Here is a 16,479-nt window from a genome sequence, read left to right as displayed (position 1 = left end):
TGAGTAACCGGGTGGAAACCAGCTCGGTGATAGTTAAAAAACAGTCTGATGGCCTTGAGATAGAAGCTGTTTTTCAGTCTCTAGGTCCCAGCTTTGTAGATGTCTCGTCATTGTTGGTAATCAGGCCTACTACTGTTGTGTCTTAATAGTATTTATATTCTCTCTTTACGAAATCCGCACTAATCCAGCAATACACGCGTCTCTTTGTACGTTTACATAAAATATTACACTTCTATGAAACAAATGTTTGCACCCCAAAAATGTAATGAATACAACTGCGTTACCCACTCCAGTCAGCAGACGGCGATGGGCATATTTCAGGCAATACCGCTAGTGTGACGTCTAATGTAGTGGACGGGACACTTCATCAACAGTAACAACAGTTAGTCAGCCACCTCCGTAGCCAACATTGCTGAAAACAGTCACTGTGTTTTAAACATACTTCTGTCGTGTCTACTTGTTGGCCCATTTACTGTAACGTTAATATTTACGTTGTTTGTCAGGTAGCTGGCTTGCCAAATTAGTTTTGCACTAGGCTAATCGCTAATGCTAAGTAGCTAGCTAGTTAACATCCCCTACCATGAGTTCACTAAGGCACTCTGATAAAGAAGAGATCTGCTGGACGGAGGAAGAAGAGGCTGTTACAGTTAAACAAGAAGTAGAGAATGAGGCTGTTACTGTGAAAGAAGAGAAAGAAGCTTTCAGAGTGAAAGAGGAGGAGGAGGATGTTACTGTGAAAGAAGAAGAGAAAGAAGCTTTCAGAGTGAAAGAGGAGGATGTTACTGTGAAAGAAGAAGAGAAAGAAGTTACTGTGACAGAAGAGAAAGAAGCTTTCAGAGTGAAAGAGGAGGAGGATGTTACTGTGAAAGAAGAGGAGGAAGAAGTTTTCGGGGTGAAGATAGAGGGGGAGATTACTGTCACGTTGAAAGAGGAAGAAGAGGAGGGGCAGATTACTGTCACGTTGAAAGAGGAGGAGGAAGAGGAGACGGGAGATCTGAGTAACACCGGTAAGTAGTGTCTTAAAAACGGGGGCAAAAACTCTTCAGTCCTTGAATATTGCTAGGTCACATGTTTGAAGGCGAGGTATTGAAATTTGTGCTAAGTGCTTTATGGGTAAGGAAGTGCTTTATGGGTAAACCATAGGTTGAACAATCCTATGGGAAAACCTACCCTGTGAACGATCCTAAGTTGGTTTTAGGGTTCTCGGTCACATTGTGAATGAGCTATTGAAATTACGTGATTTGTTAAAAATCTACATTTTAATCTAAAGAGTGTTCAACATGCCTTTCCATGGCAGGAATAATGGACCGTTGGATTTAGGTTTCTAAATCATGTGGTGAAAGAGGTGATTCTCATGACAGGAATAATGGACCGTTGGATTTAGGTTTCTACATCATGTGGTGAAAGAGGTGATTCTCATGAAAAGTGTCTGTGGACATATTTCTCATTACCGTAACACTTGTTCAAGTTGCTGTAAAAACTCCAATATTTGTTTTTACAAACGTTATTCACCCAGGATGCATCATCTAGTGGAGTAGCCCTTATTTACCCAGGATGCATCATCTAGTGGAGTAGCCCTTATTTACCCAGGATGCATCATCTAGTGGAGTAGCCCTTATTTACCCAGGATGCATCATCTAGTGGTGTAGCCCTTATTTACCCAGGATGCATCATCTAGTGGTGTAGCCCTTATTTACCCAGGATGCATCATCTAGTGGAGTAGCCCTTATTCACCCAGGATGCATCATCTAGTGGAGTAGCCCTTATTTACCCAGGATGCATCATCTAGTGGAGTAGTCCTTATTTACCCAGGATGCATCATCTAGTGGAGTAGCCCTTGTTTACCCAGGATGCATCATCTAGTGGAGTAGCCCTTAATTACCCAGGATGCATCATCTAGTGGAGTAGCCCTTAATTACCCAGGATGCATCATCTAGTGGAGTAGCCCTTATTTACCCAGGATGCATCATCTAGTGGTGTAGCCCTTATTTACCCAGGATGCATCATCTAGTGGAGTAGCCCTTAATTACCCAGGATGCATCATCTAGTGGAGTAGCCCTTAATTACCCAGGATGCATCATCTAGTGGAGTAGCCCTTATTTACCCAGGATGCATCATCTAGTGGAGTAGCCCTTATTTACCCAGGATGCATCATCTAGTGGAGTAGCCCTTATTTACCCAGGATGCATCATCTAGTGGAGTAGTCCTTATTCACCCAGGATGCATCATCTAGTGGATTAGCCCTTATTCACCCAGGATGCATCATCTAGTGGAGTAGTCCTTATTCACCCAGGATGCATCATCTAGTGGAGTAGCCCTTATTCACCCAAAATGCATCATCTAGTAGAGTAGTCCTTATTTACCCAGGATGCATCATCTAGTGGAGTAGCCCTTATTCACCCATGATGCATCATCTAGTGGAGTAGCCCTTATTCACCCAGGATGCATCATCTAGTAGAGTAGTCCTTATTTACCCAGGATGCATCATCTAGTGGAGTAGTCCTTATTTACCCAGGATGCATCATCTAGTGGTGTAGCCCTTATTTACCCAGGATGCATCATCTAGTGGAGTAGCCCTTATTTACCCAGGATGCATCATCTAGTGGAGTAGCCCTTATTTACCCAGGATGCATCATCTAGTGGAGTAGCCCTTATTTACCCAGGATGCATCATCTAGTGGAGTAGCCCTTATTTACCCAGGATGCATCATCTAGTGGTGTAGCCCTTATTTACCCAGGATGCATCATCTAGTGGTGTAGCCCTTATTTACCCAGGATGCATCATCTAGTGGAGTAGCCCTTATTCACCCAGGATGCATCATCTAGTGGAGTAGCCCTTATTTACCCAGGATGCATCATCTAGTGGAGTAGTCCTTATTTACCCAGGATGCATCATCTAGTGGAGTAGCCCTTGTTTACCCAGGATGCATCATCTAGTGGAGTAGCCCTTAATTACCCAGGATGCATCATCTAGTGGAGTAGCCCTTAATTACCCAGGATGCATCATCTAGTGGAGTAGCCCTTATTTACCCAGGATGCATCATCTAGTGGTGTAGCCCTTATTTACCCAGGATGCATCATCTAGTGGAGTAGCCCTTAATTACCCAGGATGCATCATCTAGTGGAGTAGCCCTTAATTACCCAGGATGCATCATCTAGTGGAGTAGCCCTTATTTACCCAGGATGCATCATCTAGTGGAGTAGCCCTTATTTACCCAGGATGCATCATCTAGTGGTGTAGCCCTTATTCACCCAGGATGCATCATCTAGTGGAGTAGCCCTTATTTACCCAGGATGCATCATCTAGTGGAGTAGTCCTTATTCACCCAGGATGCATCATCTAGTGGATTAGCCCTTATTCACCCAGGATGCATCATCTAGTGGAGTAGTCCTTATTCACCCAGGATGCATCATCTAGTGGAGTAGCCCTTATTCACCCAAAATGCATCATCTAGTAGAGTAGTCCTTATTTACCCAGGATGCATCATCTAGTGGAGTAGCCCTTATTCACCCATGATGCATCATCTAGTGGAGTAGCCCTTATTCACCCAGGATGCATCATCTAGTAGAGTAGTCCTTATTTACCCAGGATGCATCATCTAGTGGAGTAGTCCTTATTTACCCAGGATGCATCATCTAGTGGTGTAGCCCTTATTTACCCAGGATGCATCATCTAGTGGAGTAGCCCTTATTTACCCAGGATGCATCATCTAGTGGAGTAGCCCTTATTTACCCAGGATGCATCATCTAGTGGAGTAGTCCTTATTTACCCAGGATGCATCATCTAGTGGAGTAACCCTTATTTACCCAGGATGCATCATCTAGTGGAGTAGCCCTTATTTACCCAGGATGCATCATCTAGTGGAGTAACCCTTATTCACCCAGGATGCATCATCTAGTGGAGTAACCCTTATTTACCCAGGATGCATCATCTAGTGGAGTAGTCCTTATTCACCCAGGATGCATCATCTAGTGGAGTAGCCCTTATTTACCCAGGATGCATCATCTAGTGGAGTAGCCCGTATTTACCCAGGATGCATCATCTAGTGGAGTAGTCCTTATTCACCCAGGATGCATCATCTAGTGGAGTAGCCCTTATTTACCCAGGATGCATCATCTAGTGGAGTAGCCCGTATTTACCCAGGATGCATCATCTAGTGGAGTAGCCCTTATTTACCCAGGATGCATCATCTAGTGGAGTAGCCCTTATTTACCCAGGATGCATCATCTAGTGGTGTAGCCCTTATTCACCCAGGATGCATCATCTAGTGGAGTAGCCCTTATTTACCCAGGATGCATCATCTAGTGGAGTAGTCCTTATTCACCCAGGATGCATCATCTAGTGGATTAGCCCTTATTCACCCAGGATGCATCATCTAGTGGAGTAGCCCTTATTCACCCAGAATGCATCATCTAGTAGAGTAGTCCTTATTTACCCAGGATGCATCATCTAGTGGAGTAGCCCTTATTCACCCATGATGCATCATCTAGTGGAGTAGCCCTTATTCACCCAGGATGCATCATCTAGTAGAGTAGTCCTTATTTACCCAGGATGCATCATCTAGTGGAGTAGCCCTTATTCACCCCGGATGCATCATCTAGTGGAGTAACCCTTATTTACCCAGGATGCATCATCTAGTGGAGTAGTCCTTATTTACCCAGGATGCATCATCTAGTGGTGTAGCCCTTATTTACCCAGGATGCATCATCTAGTGGAGTAGCCCTTATTTACCCAGGATGCATCATCTAGTGGAGTAGCCCTTATTTACCCAGGATGCATCATCTAGTGGAGTAGTCCTTATTTACCCAGGATGCATCATCTAGTGGAGTAGCCCTTATTTACCCAGGATGCATCATCTAGTGGAGTAACCCTTATTCACCCAGGATGCATCATCTAGTGGAGTAACCCTTATTTACCCAGGATGCATCATCTAGTGGAGTAGTCCTTATTCACCCAGGATGCATCATCTAGTGGAGTAGCCCTTATTTACCCAGGATGCATCATCTAGTGGAGTAGCCCGTATTTACCCAGGATGCATCATCTAGTGGAGTAGTCCTTATTCACCCAGGATGCATCATCTAGTGGAGTAGCCCTTATTTACCCAGGATGCATCATCTAGTGGAGTAGCCCGTATTTACCCAGGATGCATCATCTAGTGGAGTAGTCCTTATTTACCCATGATGCATCATCTAGTGGTGTAGCCCTTATTTACCCAGGATGCATCATCTAGTGGAGTAGCCCTTATTTACCCAGGATGCATCATCTAGTGGAGTAGTCCTTATTCACCCCGGATGCATCATCTAGTGGAGTAGCCCTTATTCACCCCGGATGCATCATCTAGTGGAGTAGTCCTTATTCACCCCGGATGCATCATCTAGTGGAGTAGCCCTTATTTACCCAGGATGCATCATCTAGTGGTGTAGCCCTTATTTACCCAGGATGCATCATCTAGTGGAGTAGTCCTTATTTACCCAGGATGCATCATCTAGTGGAGTAGTCCTTATTTACCCAGGATGCATCATCTAGTGGAGTAGCCCTTATTTACCCAGGATGCATCATCTAGTGGAGTAGCCCTTATTTACCCAGGATGCATCATCTAGTGGAGTAGCCCTTATTCACCCAGGATGCATCATCTAGTGGAGTAGCCCTTATTTACCCAGGATGCATCATCTAGTGGAATAGCCCGTATTTACCCAGGATGCATCATCTAGTGGAGTAGTCCTTATTTACCCATGATGCATCATCTAGTGGTGTAGCCCTTATTTACCCAGGATGCATCATCTAGTGGAGTAGTCCTTATTTACCCAGGATGCATCATCTAGTGGTGTAGCCCTTATTTACCCAGGATGCATCATCTAGTGGAGTAGCCCTTATTTACCCAGGATGCATCATCTAGTGGAGTAGTCCTTATTTACCCAGGATGCATCATCTAGTGGAGTAGCCCTTATTTACCCAGGATGCATCATCTAGTGGAGTAGCCCTTATTCACCCAGGATGCATCATCTAGTGGAGTAGCCCTTATTTACCCAGGATGCATCATCTAGTGGAGTAGTCCTTATTTACCCAGGATGCATCATCTAGTGGAGTAGCCCTTAATTACCCAGGATGCATCATCTAGTGGAGTAGCCCTTATTTACCCAGGATGCATCATCTAGTGGAGTAGCCCTTATTCACCCAGGATGCATCATCTAGTGGAGTAGCCCTTATTTACCCAGGATGCATCATTTAGTGGTGTAGTCCTTATTTACCCAGAATGCATCATCTAGTGGAGTAGCCCTTATTCACCCAGGATGCATCATCTAGTGGAGTAGCCCTTATTCACCCAGGATGCATCATCTAGTGGTGTAGCCCTTATTTACCCAGGATGCATCATCTAGTGGAGTAGCCCTTATTTACCCAGGATGCATCATCTAGTGGTGTAGCCCTTATTCACCCAGGATGCATCATCTAGTGGAGTAGCCCTTATTCACCCAGAATGCATCATCTAGTGGAGTAGCCCTTATTTACCCAGGATGCATCATCTAGTGGAGTAGCCCTTATTCACCCAGGATGCATCATCTAGTGGAGTAGCCCGTATTTACCCAGGATGCATCATCTAGTGGAGTAGTCCTTATTCACCCAGGATGCATCATCTAGTGGAGTAGCCCTTATTTACCCAGGATGCATCATCTAGTGGAGTAGCCCGTATTTACCCAGGATGCATCATCTATGTAGTAGCCCTTATTTACCCAGGATGCATCATCTAGTGGAGTAGCCCTTATTTACCCAGGATGCATCATCTAGTGGAGTAGCCCTTATTCACCCATGATGCATCATCTAGTGGAGTAGCCCTTATTCACCCAGGATGCATCATCTAGTAGAGTAGTCCTTATTTACCCAGGATGCATCATCTAGTGGAGTAGCCCTTATTCACCCCGGATGCATCATCTAGTGGAGTAACCCTTATTTACCCAGGATGCATCATCTAGTGGAGTAGTCCTTATTTACCCAGGATGCATCATCTAGTGGTGTAGCCCTTATTTACCCAGGATGCATCATCTAGTGGAGTAGCCCTTATTTACCCAGGATGCATCATCTAGTGGAGTAGCCCTTATTTACCCAGGATGCATCATCTAGTGGAGTAGTCCTTATTCACCCAGGATGCATCATCTAGTGGAGTAGCCCTTATTTACCCAGGATGCATCATCTAGTGGAGTAGCCCGTATTTACCCAGGATGCATCATCTAGTGGAGTAGCCCTTATTCACCCAGAATGCATCATCTAGTAGAGTAGTCCTTATTTACCCAGGATGCATCATCTAGTGGAGTAGCCCTTATTCACCCATGATGCATCATCTAGTGGAGTAGCCCTTATTCACCCAGGATGCATCATCTAGTAGAGTAGTCCTTATTTACCCAGGATGCATCATCTAGTGGAGTAGCCCTTATTCACCCCGGATGCATCATCTAGTGGAGTAACCCTTATTTACCCAGGATGCATCATCTAGTGGAGTAGTCCTTATTTACCCAGGATGCATCATCTAGTGGTGTAGCCCTTATTTACCCAGGATGCATCATCTAGTGGAGTAGCCCTTATTTACCCAGGATGCATCATCTAGTGGAGTAGCCCTTATTTACCCAGGATGCATCATCTAGTGGAGTAGTCCTTATTTACCCAGGATGCATCATCTAGTGGAGTAGCCCTTATTTACCCAGGATGCATCATCTAGTGGAGTAACCCTTATTCACCCAGGATGCATCATCTAGTGGAGTAACCCTTATTTACCCAGGATGCATCATCTAGTGGAGTAGTCCTTATTCACCCAGGATGCATCATCTAGTGGAGTAGCCCTTATTTACCCAGGATGCATCATCTAGTGGAGTAGCCCGTATTTACCCAGGATGCATCATCTAGTGGAGTAGTCCTTATTCACCCAGGATGCATCATCTAGTGGAGTAGCCCTTATTTACCCAGGATGCATCATCTAGTGGAGTAGCCCGTATTTACCCAGGATGCATCATCTAGTGGAGTAGTCCTTATTTACCCATGATGCATCATCTAGTGGTGTAGCCCTTATTTACCCAGGATGCATCATCTAGTGGAGTAGCCCTTATTTACCCAGGATGCATCATCTAGTGGAGTAGTCCTTATTCACCCCGGATGCATCATCTAGTGGAGTAGCCCTTATTCACCCCGGATGCATCATCTAGTGGAGTAGTCCTTATTCACCCCGGATGCATCATCTAGTGGAGTAGCCCTTATTTACCCAGGATGCATCATCTAGTGGTGTAGCCCTTATTTACCCAGGATGCATCATCTAGTGGAGTAGTCCTTATTTACCCAGGATGCATCATCTAGTGGAGTAGTCCTTATTTACCCAGGATGCATCATCTAGTGGAGTAGCCCTTATTTACCCAGGATGCATCATCTAGTGGAGTAGCCCTTATTTACCCAGGATGCATCATCTAGTGGAGTAGCCCTTATTCACCCAGGATGCATCATCTAGTGGAGTAGCCCTTATTTACCCAGGATGCATCATCTAGTGGAATAGCCCGTATTTACCCAGGATGCATCATCTAGTGGAGTAGTCCTTATTTACCCAGGATGCATCATCTAGTGGAGTAGCCCTTATTTACCCAGGATGCATCATCTAGTGGAGTAGTCCTTATTTACCCAGGATGCATCATCTAGTGGAGTAGCCCTTATTTACCCAGGATGCATCATCTAGTGGAGTAGCCCTTATTCACCCAGGATGCATCATCTAGTGGAGTAGCCCTTATTTACCCAGGATGCATCATCTAGTGGAGTAGTCCTTATTTACCCAGGATGCATCATCTAGTGGAGTAGCCCTTAATTACCCAGGATGCATCATCTAGTGGAGTAGCCCTTATTTACCCAGGATGCATCATCTAGTGGAGTAGCCCTTATTCACCCAGGATGCATCATCTAGTGGAGTAGCCCTTATTTACCCAGGATGCATCATTTAGTGGTGTAGTCCTTATTTACCCAGAATGCATCATCTAGTGGAGTAGCCCTTATTCACCCAGGATGCATCATCTAGTGGAGTAGCCCTTATTCACCCAGGATGCATCATCTAGTGGTGTAGCCCTTATTTACCCAGGATGCATCATCTAGTGGAGTAGCCCTTATTTACCCAGGATGCATCATCTAGTGGTGTAGCCCTTATTCACCCAGGATGCATCATCTAGTGGAGTAGCCCTTATTCACCCAGAATGCATCATCTAGTGGAGTAGCCCTTATTTACCCAGGATGCATCATCTAGTGGAGTAGCCCTTATTCACCCAGAATGCATCATCTAGTGGAGTAGCCCTTATTTACCCAGGATGCATCATCTAGTGGAGTAGCCCTTATTCACCCAGAATGCATCATCTAGTGGAGTAGCCCTTATTTACCCAGGATGCATCATCTAGTGGAGTAGCCCTTATTTACCCAGGATGCATCATCTAGTGGAGTAGCCCGTATTTACCCAGGATGCATCATCTAGTGGAGTAGCCCTTATTCTCCCAGGATGCATCATCTAGTGGAGTAGCCCTTATTTACCCAGGATGCATCATCTAGTGGAGTAGCCCTTATTTACCCAGGATGCATCATCTAGTGGTGTAGCCCTTATTCACCAAGGATGCATCATCTAGTGGAGTAGTCCTTATTTACCCAGGATGCATCATCTAGTGGAGTAGCCCTTATTTACCCAGGATGCATCATCTAGTGGAGTAGTCCTTATTTACCCAGGATGCATCATCTAGTGGAGTAGCCCTTATTTACCCAGGATGCATCATCTAGTGGAGTAGTCCTTATTTACCAAGGATGCATCATCTAGTGGAGTAGTCCTTATTTACCCAGGATGCATCATCTAGTGGAGTAGCCCTTATTTACCCAGGATGCATCATCTAGTGGAGTAGTCCTTATTTACCCAGGATGCATCATCTAGTGGAGTAGCCCTTATTTACCCAGGATGCATCATCTAGTGGAGTAACCCTTATTCACCCAGGATGCATCATCTAGTGGAGTAACCCTTATTTACCCAGGATGCATCATCTAGTGGAGTAGTCCTTATTCACCCAGGATGCATCATCTAGTGGAGTAGCCCTTATTTACCCAGGATGCATCATCTAGTGGAGTAGCCCGTATTTACCCAGGATGCATCATCTAGTGGAGTAGTCCTTATTCACCCAGGATGCATCATCTAGTGGAGTAGCCCTTATTTACCCAGGATGCATCATCTAGTGGAGTAGCCCGTATTTACCCAGGATGCATCATCTAGTGGAGTAGTCCTTATTTACCCATGATGCATCATCTAGTGGTGTAGCCCTTATTTACCCAGGATGCATCATCTAGTGGAGTAGCCCTTATTTACCCAGGATGCATCATCTAGTGGAGTAGTCCTTATTCACCCCGGATGCATCATCTAGTGGAGTAGCCCTTATTCACCCCGGATGCATCATCTAGTGGAGTAGTCCTTATTCACCCCGGATGCATCATCTAGTGGAGTAGCCCTTATTTACCCAGGATGCATCATCTAGTGGTGTAGCCCTTATTTACCCAGGATGCATCATCTAGTGGAGTAGTCCTTATTTACCCAGGATGCATCATCTAGTGGAGTAGTCCTTATTTACCCAGGATGCATCATCTAGTGGAGTAGCCCTTATTTACCCAGGATGCATCATCTAGTGGAGTAGCCCTTATTTACCCAGGATGCATCATCTAGTGGAGTAGCCCTTATTCACCCAGGATGCATCATCTAGTGGAGTAGCCCTTATTTACCCAGGATGCATCATCTAGTGGAATAGCCCGTATTTACCCAGGATGCATCATCTAGTGGAGTAGTCCTTATTTACCCAGGATGCATCATCTAGTGGAGTAGCCCTTATTTACCCAGGATGCATCATCTAGTGGAGTAGTCCTTATTTACCCAGGATGCATCATCTAGTGGAGTAGCCCTTATTTACCCAGGATGCATCATCTAGTGGAGTAGCCCTTATTCACCCAGGATGCATCATCTAGTGGAGTAGCCCTTATTTACCCAGGATGCATCATCTAGTGGAGTAGTCCTTATTTACCCAGGATGCATCATCTAGTGGAGTAGCCCTTAATTACCCAGGATGCATCATCTAGTGGAGTAGCCCTTATTTACCCAGGATGCATCATCTAGTGGAGTAGCCCTTATTCACCCAGGATGCATCATCTAGTGGAGTAGCCCTTATTTACCCAGGATGCATCATTTAGTGGTGTAGTCCTTATTTACCCAGAATGCATCATCTAGTGGAGTAGCCCTTATTCACCCAGGATGCATCATCTAGTGGAGTAGCCCTTATTCACCCAGGATGCATCATCTAGTGGTGTAGCCCTTATTTACCCAGGATGCATCATCTAGTGGAGTAGCCCTTATTTACCCAGGATGCATCATCTAGTGGTGTAGCCCTTATTCACCCAGGATGCATCATCTAGTGGAGTAGCCCTTATTCACCCAGAATGCATCATCTAGTGGAGTAGCCCTTATTTACCCAGGATGCATCATCTAGTGGAGTAGCCCTTATTCACCCAGAATGCATCATCTAGTGGAGTAGCCCTTATTTACCCAGGATGCATCATCTAGTGGAGTAGCCCTTATTCACCCAGAATGCATCATCTAGTGGAGTAGCCCTTATTTACCCAGGATGCATCATCTAGTGGAGTAGCCCTTATTTACCCAGGATGCATCATCTAGTGGAGTAGCCCGTATTTACCCAGGATGCATCATCTAGTGGAGTAGCCCTTATTCTCCCAGGATGCATCATCTAGTGGAGTAGCCCTTATTTACCCAGGATGCATCATCTAGTGGAGTAGCCCTTATTTACCCAGGATGCATCATCTAGTGGTGTAGCCCTTATTCACCAAGGATGCATCATCTAGTGGAGTAGTCCTTATTTACCCAGGATGCATCATCTAGTGGAGTAGCCCTTATTTACCCAGGATGCATCATCTAGTGGAGTAGCCCTTAATTACCCAGGATGCATCATCTAGTGGTGTAGCCCTTATTTACCCAGGATGCATCATCTAGTGGAGTAGTCCTTATTTACCCAGGATGCATCATCTAGTGGAGTAGCCCTTATTTACCCAGGATGCATCATCTAGTGGTGTAGCCCTTATTTACCCAGGATGCATCATCTAGTGGAGTAACCCTTATTCACCCAGGATGCATCATCTAGTGGAGTAGTCCTTATTTACCCAGGATGCATCATCTAGTGGAGTAACCCTTATTCACCCAGGATGCATCATCTAGTGGAGTAGCCCTTATTTACCCAGGATGCATCATCTAGTGGAGTAACCCTTATTCACCCAGGATGCATCATCTAGTGGTGTAGTCCTTATTTACCCAGGATGCATCATCTAGTGGAGTAGCCCTTTTTTACCCAGGATGCATCATCAATTGGAGTAGCCCTTATTTACCCAGGATGCATCATCAATTGGAGTAGCCCTTATTTACCCAGGATGAATCATCTAGTGGAGTAGCCCTTATTCACCCAGAATGCATCATCTAGTAGAGTAGTCCTTATTTACCCAGGATGCATCATCTAGTGGAGTAGTCCTTATTTACCCAGGATGCATCATCTAGTGGTGTAGCCCTTATTTACCCAGGATGCATCATCTAGTGGAGTAGCCCTTATTTACCCAGGATGCATCATCTAGTGGAGTAGCCCTTATTTACACAGGATGCATCATCTAGTGGAGTAGTCCTTATTTACCCAGGATGCATCATCTAGTGGGGTAACCCTTATTTACCCAGGATGCATCATCTAGTGGAGTAGCCCTTATTTACCCAGGATGCATCATCTAGTGGAGTAACCCTTATTCACCCAGGATGCATCATCTAGTGGAGTAACCCTTATTTACCCAGGATGCATCATCTAGTGGAGTAGTCCTTATTTACCCAGGATGCATCATCTAGTGGTGTAGCCCTTATTTACCCAGGATGCATCATCTAGTGGTGTAGCCCTTATTTACCCAGGATGCATCATCTAGTGGAGTAGTCCTTATTTACCCAGGATGCATCATCTAGTGGAGTAGCCCTTATTTACCCAGGATGCATCATCTAGTGGAGTAGCCCTTATTTACCCAGGATGCATCATCTAGTGGAGTAGCCCTTATTCACCCAGGATGCATCATCTAGTGGAGTAGCCCTTATTTACCCAGGATGCATCATCTAGTGGAGTAGTCCTTATTCACCCAGGATGCATCATCTAGTGGAGTAGCCCTTATTTACCCAGGATGCATCATCTAGTGGAGTAGCCCGTATTTACCCAGGATGCATCATCTAGTGGAGTAGCCCGTATTTACCCAGGATGCATCATCTAGTGGAGTAGCCCTTATTTACCCAGGATGCATCATCTAGTGGAGTAGCCCTTATTCACCCAGGATGCATCATCTAGTGGAGTAGCCCTTATTTACCCAGGATGCATCATCTAGTGGAGTAGCCCTTATTCACCCAGGATGCATCATCTAGTGGAGTAGCCCTTATTCACCCAGGATGCATCATCTAGTGGAGTAGCCCTTATTTACCCAGGATGCATCATCTAGTGGAGTAGCCCTTATTTACCCAGGATGCATCATCTAGTGGAGTAGCCCTTATTTACCCAGGATGCATCATCTAGTGGAGTAGCCCTTAATTACCCAGGATGCATCATCTAGTGGAGTAGCCCTTATTCACCCAGGATGCATCATCTAGTGGAGTAGCCCTTAATTACCCAGGATGCATCATCTAGTGGAGTAGCCCTTTTTCACCCAGGATGCATCATCTAGTGGAGTAGCCCTTATTCACCCAGAATGCATCATCTAGTGGAGTAGCCCTTATTCACCCCGGATGCATCATCTAGTGGATTAGCCCTTATTTACCCAGGATGCATCATCTAGTGGAGTAGCCCTTATTCACCCAGGATGCATCATCTAGTGGAGTAGCCCTTATTTACCCAGGATGCATCATCTAGTGGAGTAGTCCTTATTCACCCAGGATGCATCATCTAGTGGAGTAGCCCTTATTCACCCAGAATGCATCATCTAGTGGAGTAGCCCTTATTTACCCAGGATGCATCATCTAGTGGAGTAGCCCTTATTCACCCAGGATGCATCATCTAGTGGAGTAGCCCTTAATTACCCAGGATGCATCATCTCGTGGTGTAGCCCTTATTTACCCAGGATGCATCATCTAGTGGATTAGCCCTTATTTACCCAGAATGCATCATCTAGTGGAGTTGCCCTTATTCACCCAGCATGCATCATCTAGTGGAGTAGTCCTTATTTACCCAGGATGCATCATCTAGTGGAGTAGCCCTTATTTACCCAGGATGCATCATCTAGTGGAGTAGTCCTTATTCACCCAGGATGCATCATCTAGTGGAGTAGCCCTTATTCACCCAGAATGCATCATCTAGTGGAGTAGCCCTTATTTACCCAGGATGCATCATCTAGTGGAGTAGCCCTTATTCACCCAGGATGCATCATCTAGTGGAGTAGCCCTTATTTACCCAGGATGCATCATCTAGTGGAGTAGCCCTTAATTACCCAGGATGCATCATCTCGTGGTGTAGCCCTTATTTACCCAGGATGCATCATCTAGTGGAGTAACCCTTATTCACCCAGGATGCATCATCTAGTGGAGTAACCCTTATTTACCCAGGATGCATCATCTAGTGGAGTAGTCCTTATTTACCCAGGATGCATCATCTAGTGGTGTAGCCCTTATTTACCCAGGATGCATCATCTAGTGGTGTAGCCCTTATTTACCCAGGATGCATCATCTAGTGGAGTAGTCCTTATTTACCCAGGATGCATCATCTAGTGGAGTAGCCCTTATTTACCCAGGATGCATCATCTAGTGGAGTAGCCCTTATTTACCCAGGATGCATCATCTAGTGGAGTAGCCCTTATTCACCCAGGATGCATCATCTAGTGGAGTAGCCCTTATTTACCCAGGATGCATCATCTAGTGGAGTAGTCCTTATTCACCCAGGATGCATCATCTAGTGGAGTAGCCCTTATTCACCCCGGATGCATCATCTAGTGGATTAGCCCTTATTTACCCAGGATGCATCATCTAGTGGAGTAGCCCTTATTCACCCAGGATGCATCATCTAGTGGAGTAGCCCTTATTTACCCAGAATGCATCATCTAGTGGAGTTGCCCTTATTCACCCAGCATGCATCATCTAGTGGAGTAGCCCTTATTTACCCAGGATGCATCATCTAGTGGAGTAGTCCTTATTCACCCAGGATGCATCATCTAGTGGAGTAGCCCTTATTCACCCAGAATGCATCATCTAGTGGAGTAGCCCTTATTTACCCAGGATGCATCATCTAGTGGAGTAGCCCTTATTCACCCAGGATGCATCATCTAGTGGAGTAGCCCTTATTTACCCAGGATGCATCATCTAGTGGAGTAGCCCTTAATTACCCAGGATGCATCATCTCGTGGTGTAGCCCTTATTTACCCAGGATGCATCATCTAGTGGAGTAGCCCTTATTTATCCAGGATGCATCATCTAGTGGAGTAGCCCTTATTTTTCCCAGGATGCATCATCTAGTGGTGTAGCCCTTATTTACCCAGGATGCATCATCTAGTGGAGTAGCCCTTATTTACCCAGGATGCATCATCTAGTGGAGTAGCCCTTATTTACCCAGGATGCATCATCTAGTGGAGTAGCCCTTATTCACCCAGGATGCATCATCTAGTGGAGTAGCCCTTATTTACCCAGGATGCATCATCTAGTGGAGTAGCCCTTAATTACCCAGGATGCATCATCTCGTGGTGTAGCCCTTATTTACCCAGGATGCATCATCTAGTGGAGTAACCCTTATTCACCCAGGATGCATCATCTAGTGGAGTAACCCTTATTTACCCAGGATGCATCATCTAGTGGAGTAGTCCTTATTTACCCAGGATGCATCATCTAGTGGTGTAGCCCTTATTTACCCAGGATGCATCATCTAGTGGTGTAGCCCTTATTTACCCAGGATGCATCATCTAGTGGAGTAGCCCTTATTTACCCAGGATGCATCATCTAGTGGAGTAGCCCTTATTCACCCAGGATGCATCATCTAGTGGAGTAGCCCTTATTTACCCAGGATGCATCATCTAGTGGAGTAGCCCTTATTCACCCAGGATGCATCATCTAGTGGAGTAGCCCTTATTCACCCCGGATGCATCATCTAGTGGATTAGCCCTTATTTACCCAGGATGCATCATCTAGTGGAGTAGCCCTTATTCACCCAGGATGCATCATCTAGTGGAGTAGCCCTTATTTACCCAGAATGCATCATCTAGTGGAGTTGCCCTTATTCACCCAGCATGCATCATCTAGTGGAGTAGCCCTTATTTACCCAGGATGCATCATCTAGTGGAGTAGTCCTTATTCACCCAGGATGCATCATCTAGTGGAGTAGCCCTTATTCACCCAGAATGCATCATCTAGTGGAGTAGCCCTTATTTACCCAGGATGCATCATCTAGT

General features: G+C 45.4%; 1 protein-coding gene across 1 annotated transcript in view; it reads left to right on the top strand.

Annotated features, from left to right (window-relative positions):
• The first annotated feature begins 361 nt into the window (after positions 1-361).
• The window catches only part of LOC129842970 (zinc finger and SCAN domain-containing protein 21-like), a 77,596-nt gene continuing 61,478 nt past the window's right edge, over positions 362-16,479 (top strand). Inside the window, exon 1 of the mRNA XM_055911691.1 lies at positions 362-1,007. Coding sequence (XP_055767666.1) covers positions 581-1,007 — 427 coding nt within the window. The 5' untranslated portion in view covers positions 362-580. The remainder of the gene's footprint in view (positions 1,008-16,479) is intronic.

This window comes from Salvelinus fontinalis, unplaced genomic scaffold, assembly GCF_029448725.1.
Source record: "Salvelinus fontinalis isolate EN_2023a unplaced genomic scaffold, ASM2944872v1 scaffold_0082, whole genome shotgun sequence".
Taxonomy (NCBI): Eukaryota; Metazoa; Chordata; class Actinopteri; order Salmoniformes; family Salmonidae; genus Salvelinus; species Salvelinus fontinalis.
The sequence above is the reverse complement of the archived record's forward strand: the minus strand, read 5'-3'. Positions and strand labels throughout refer to the sequence as shown.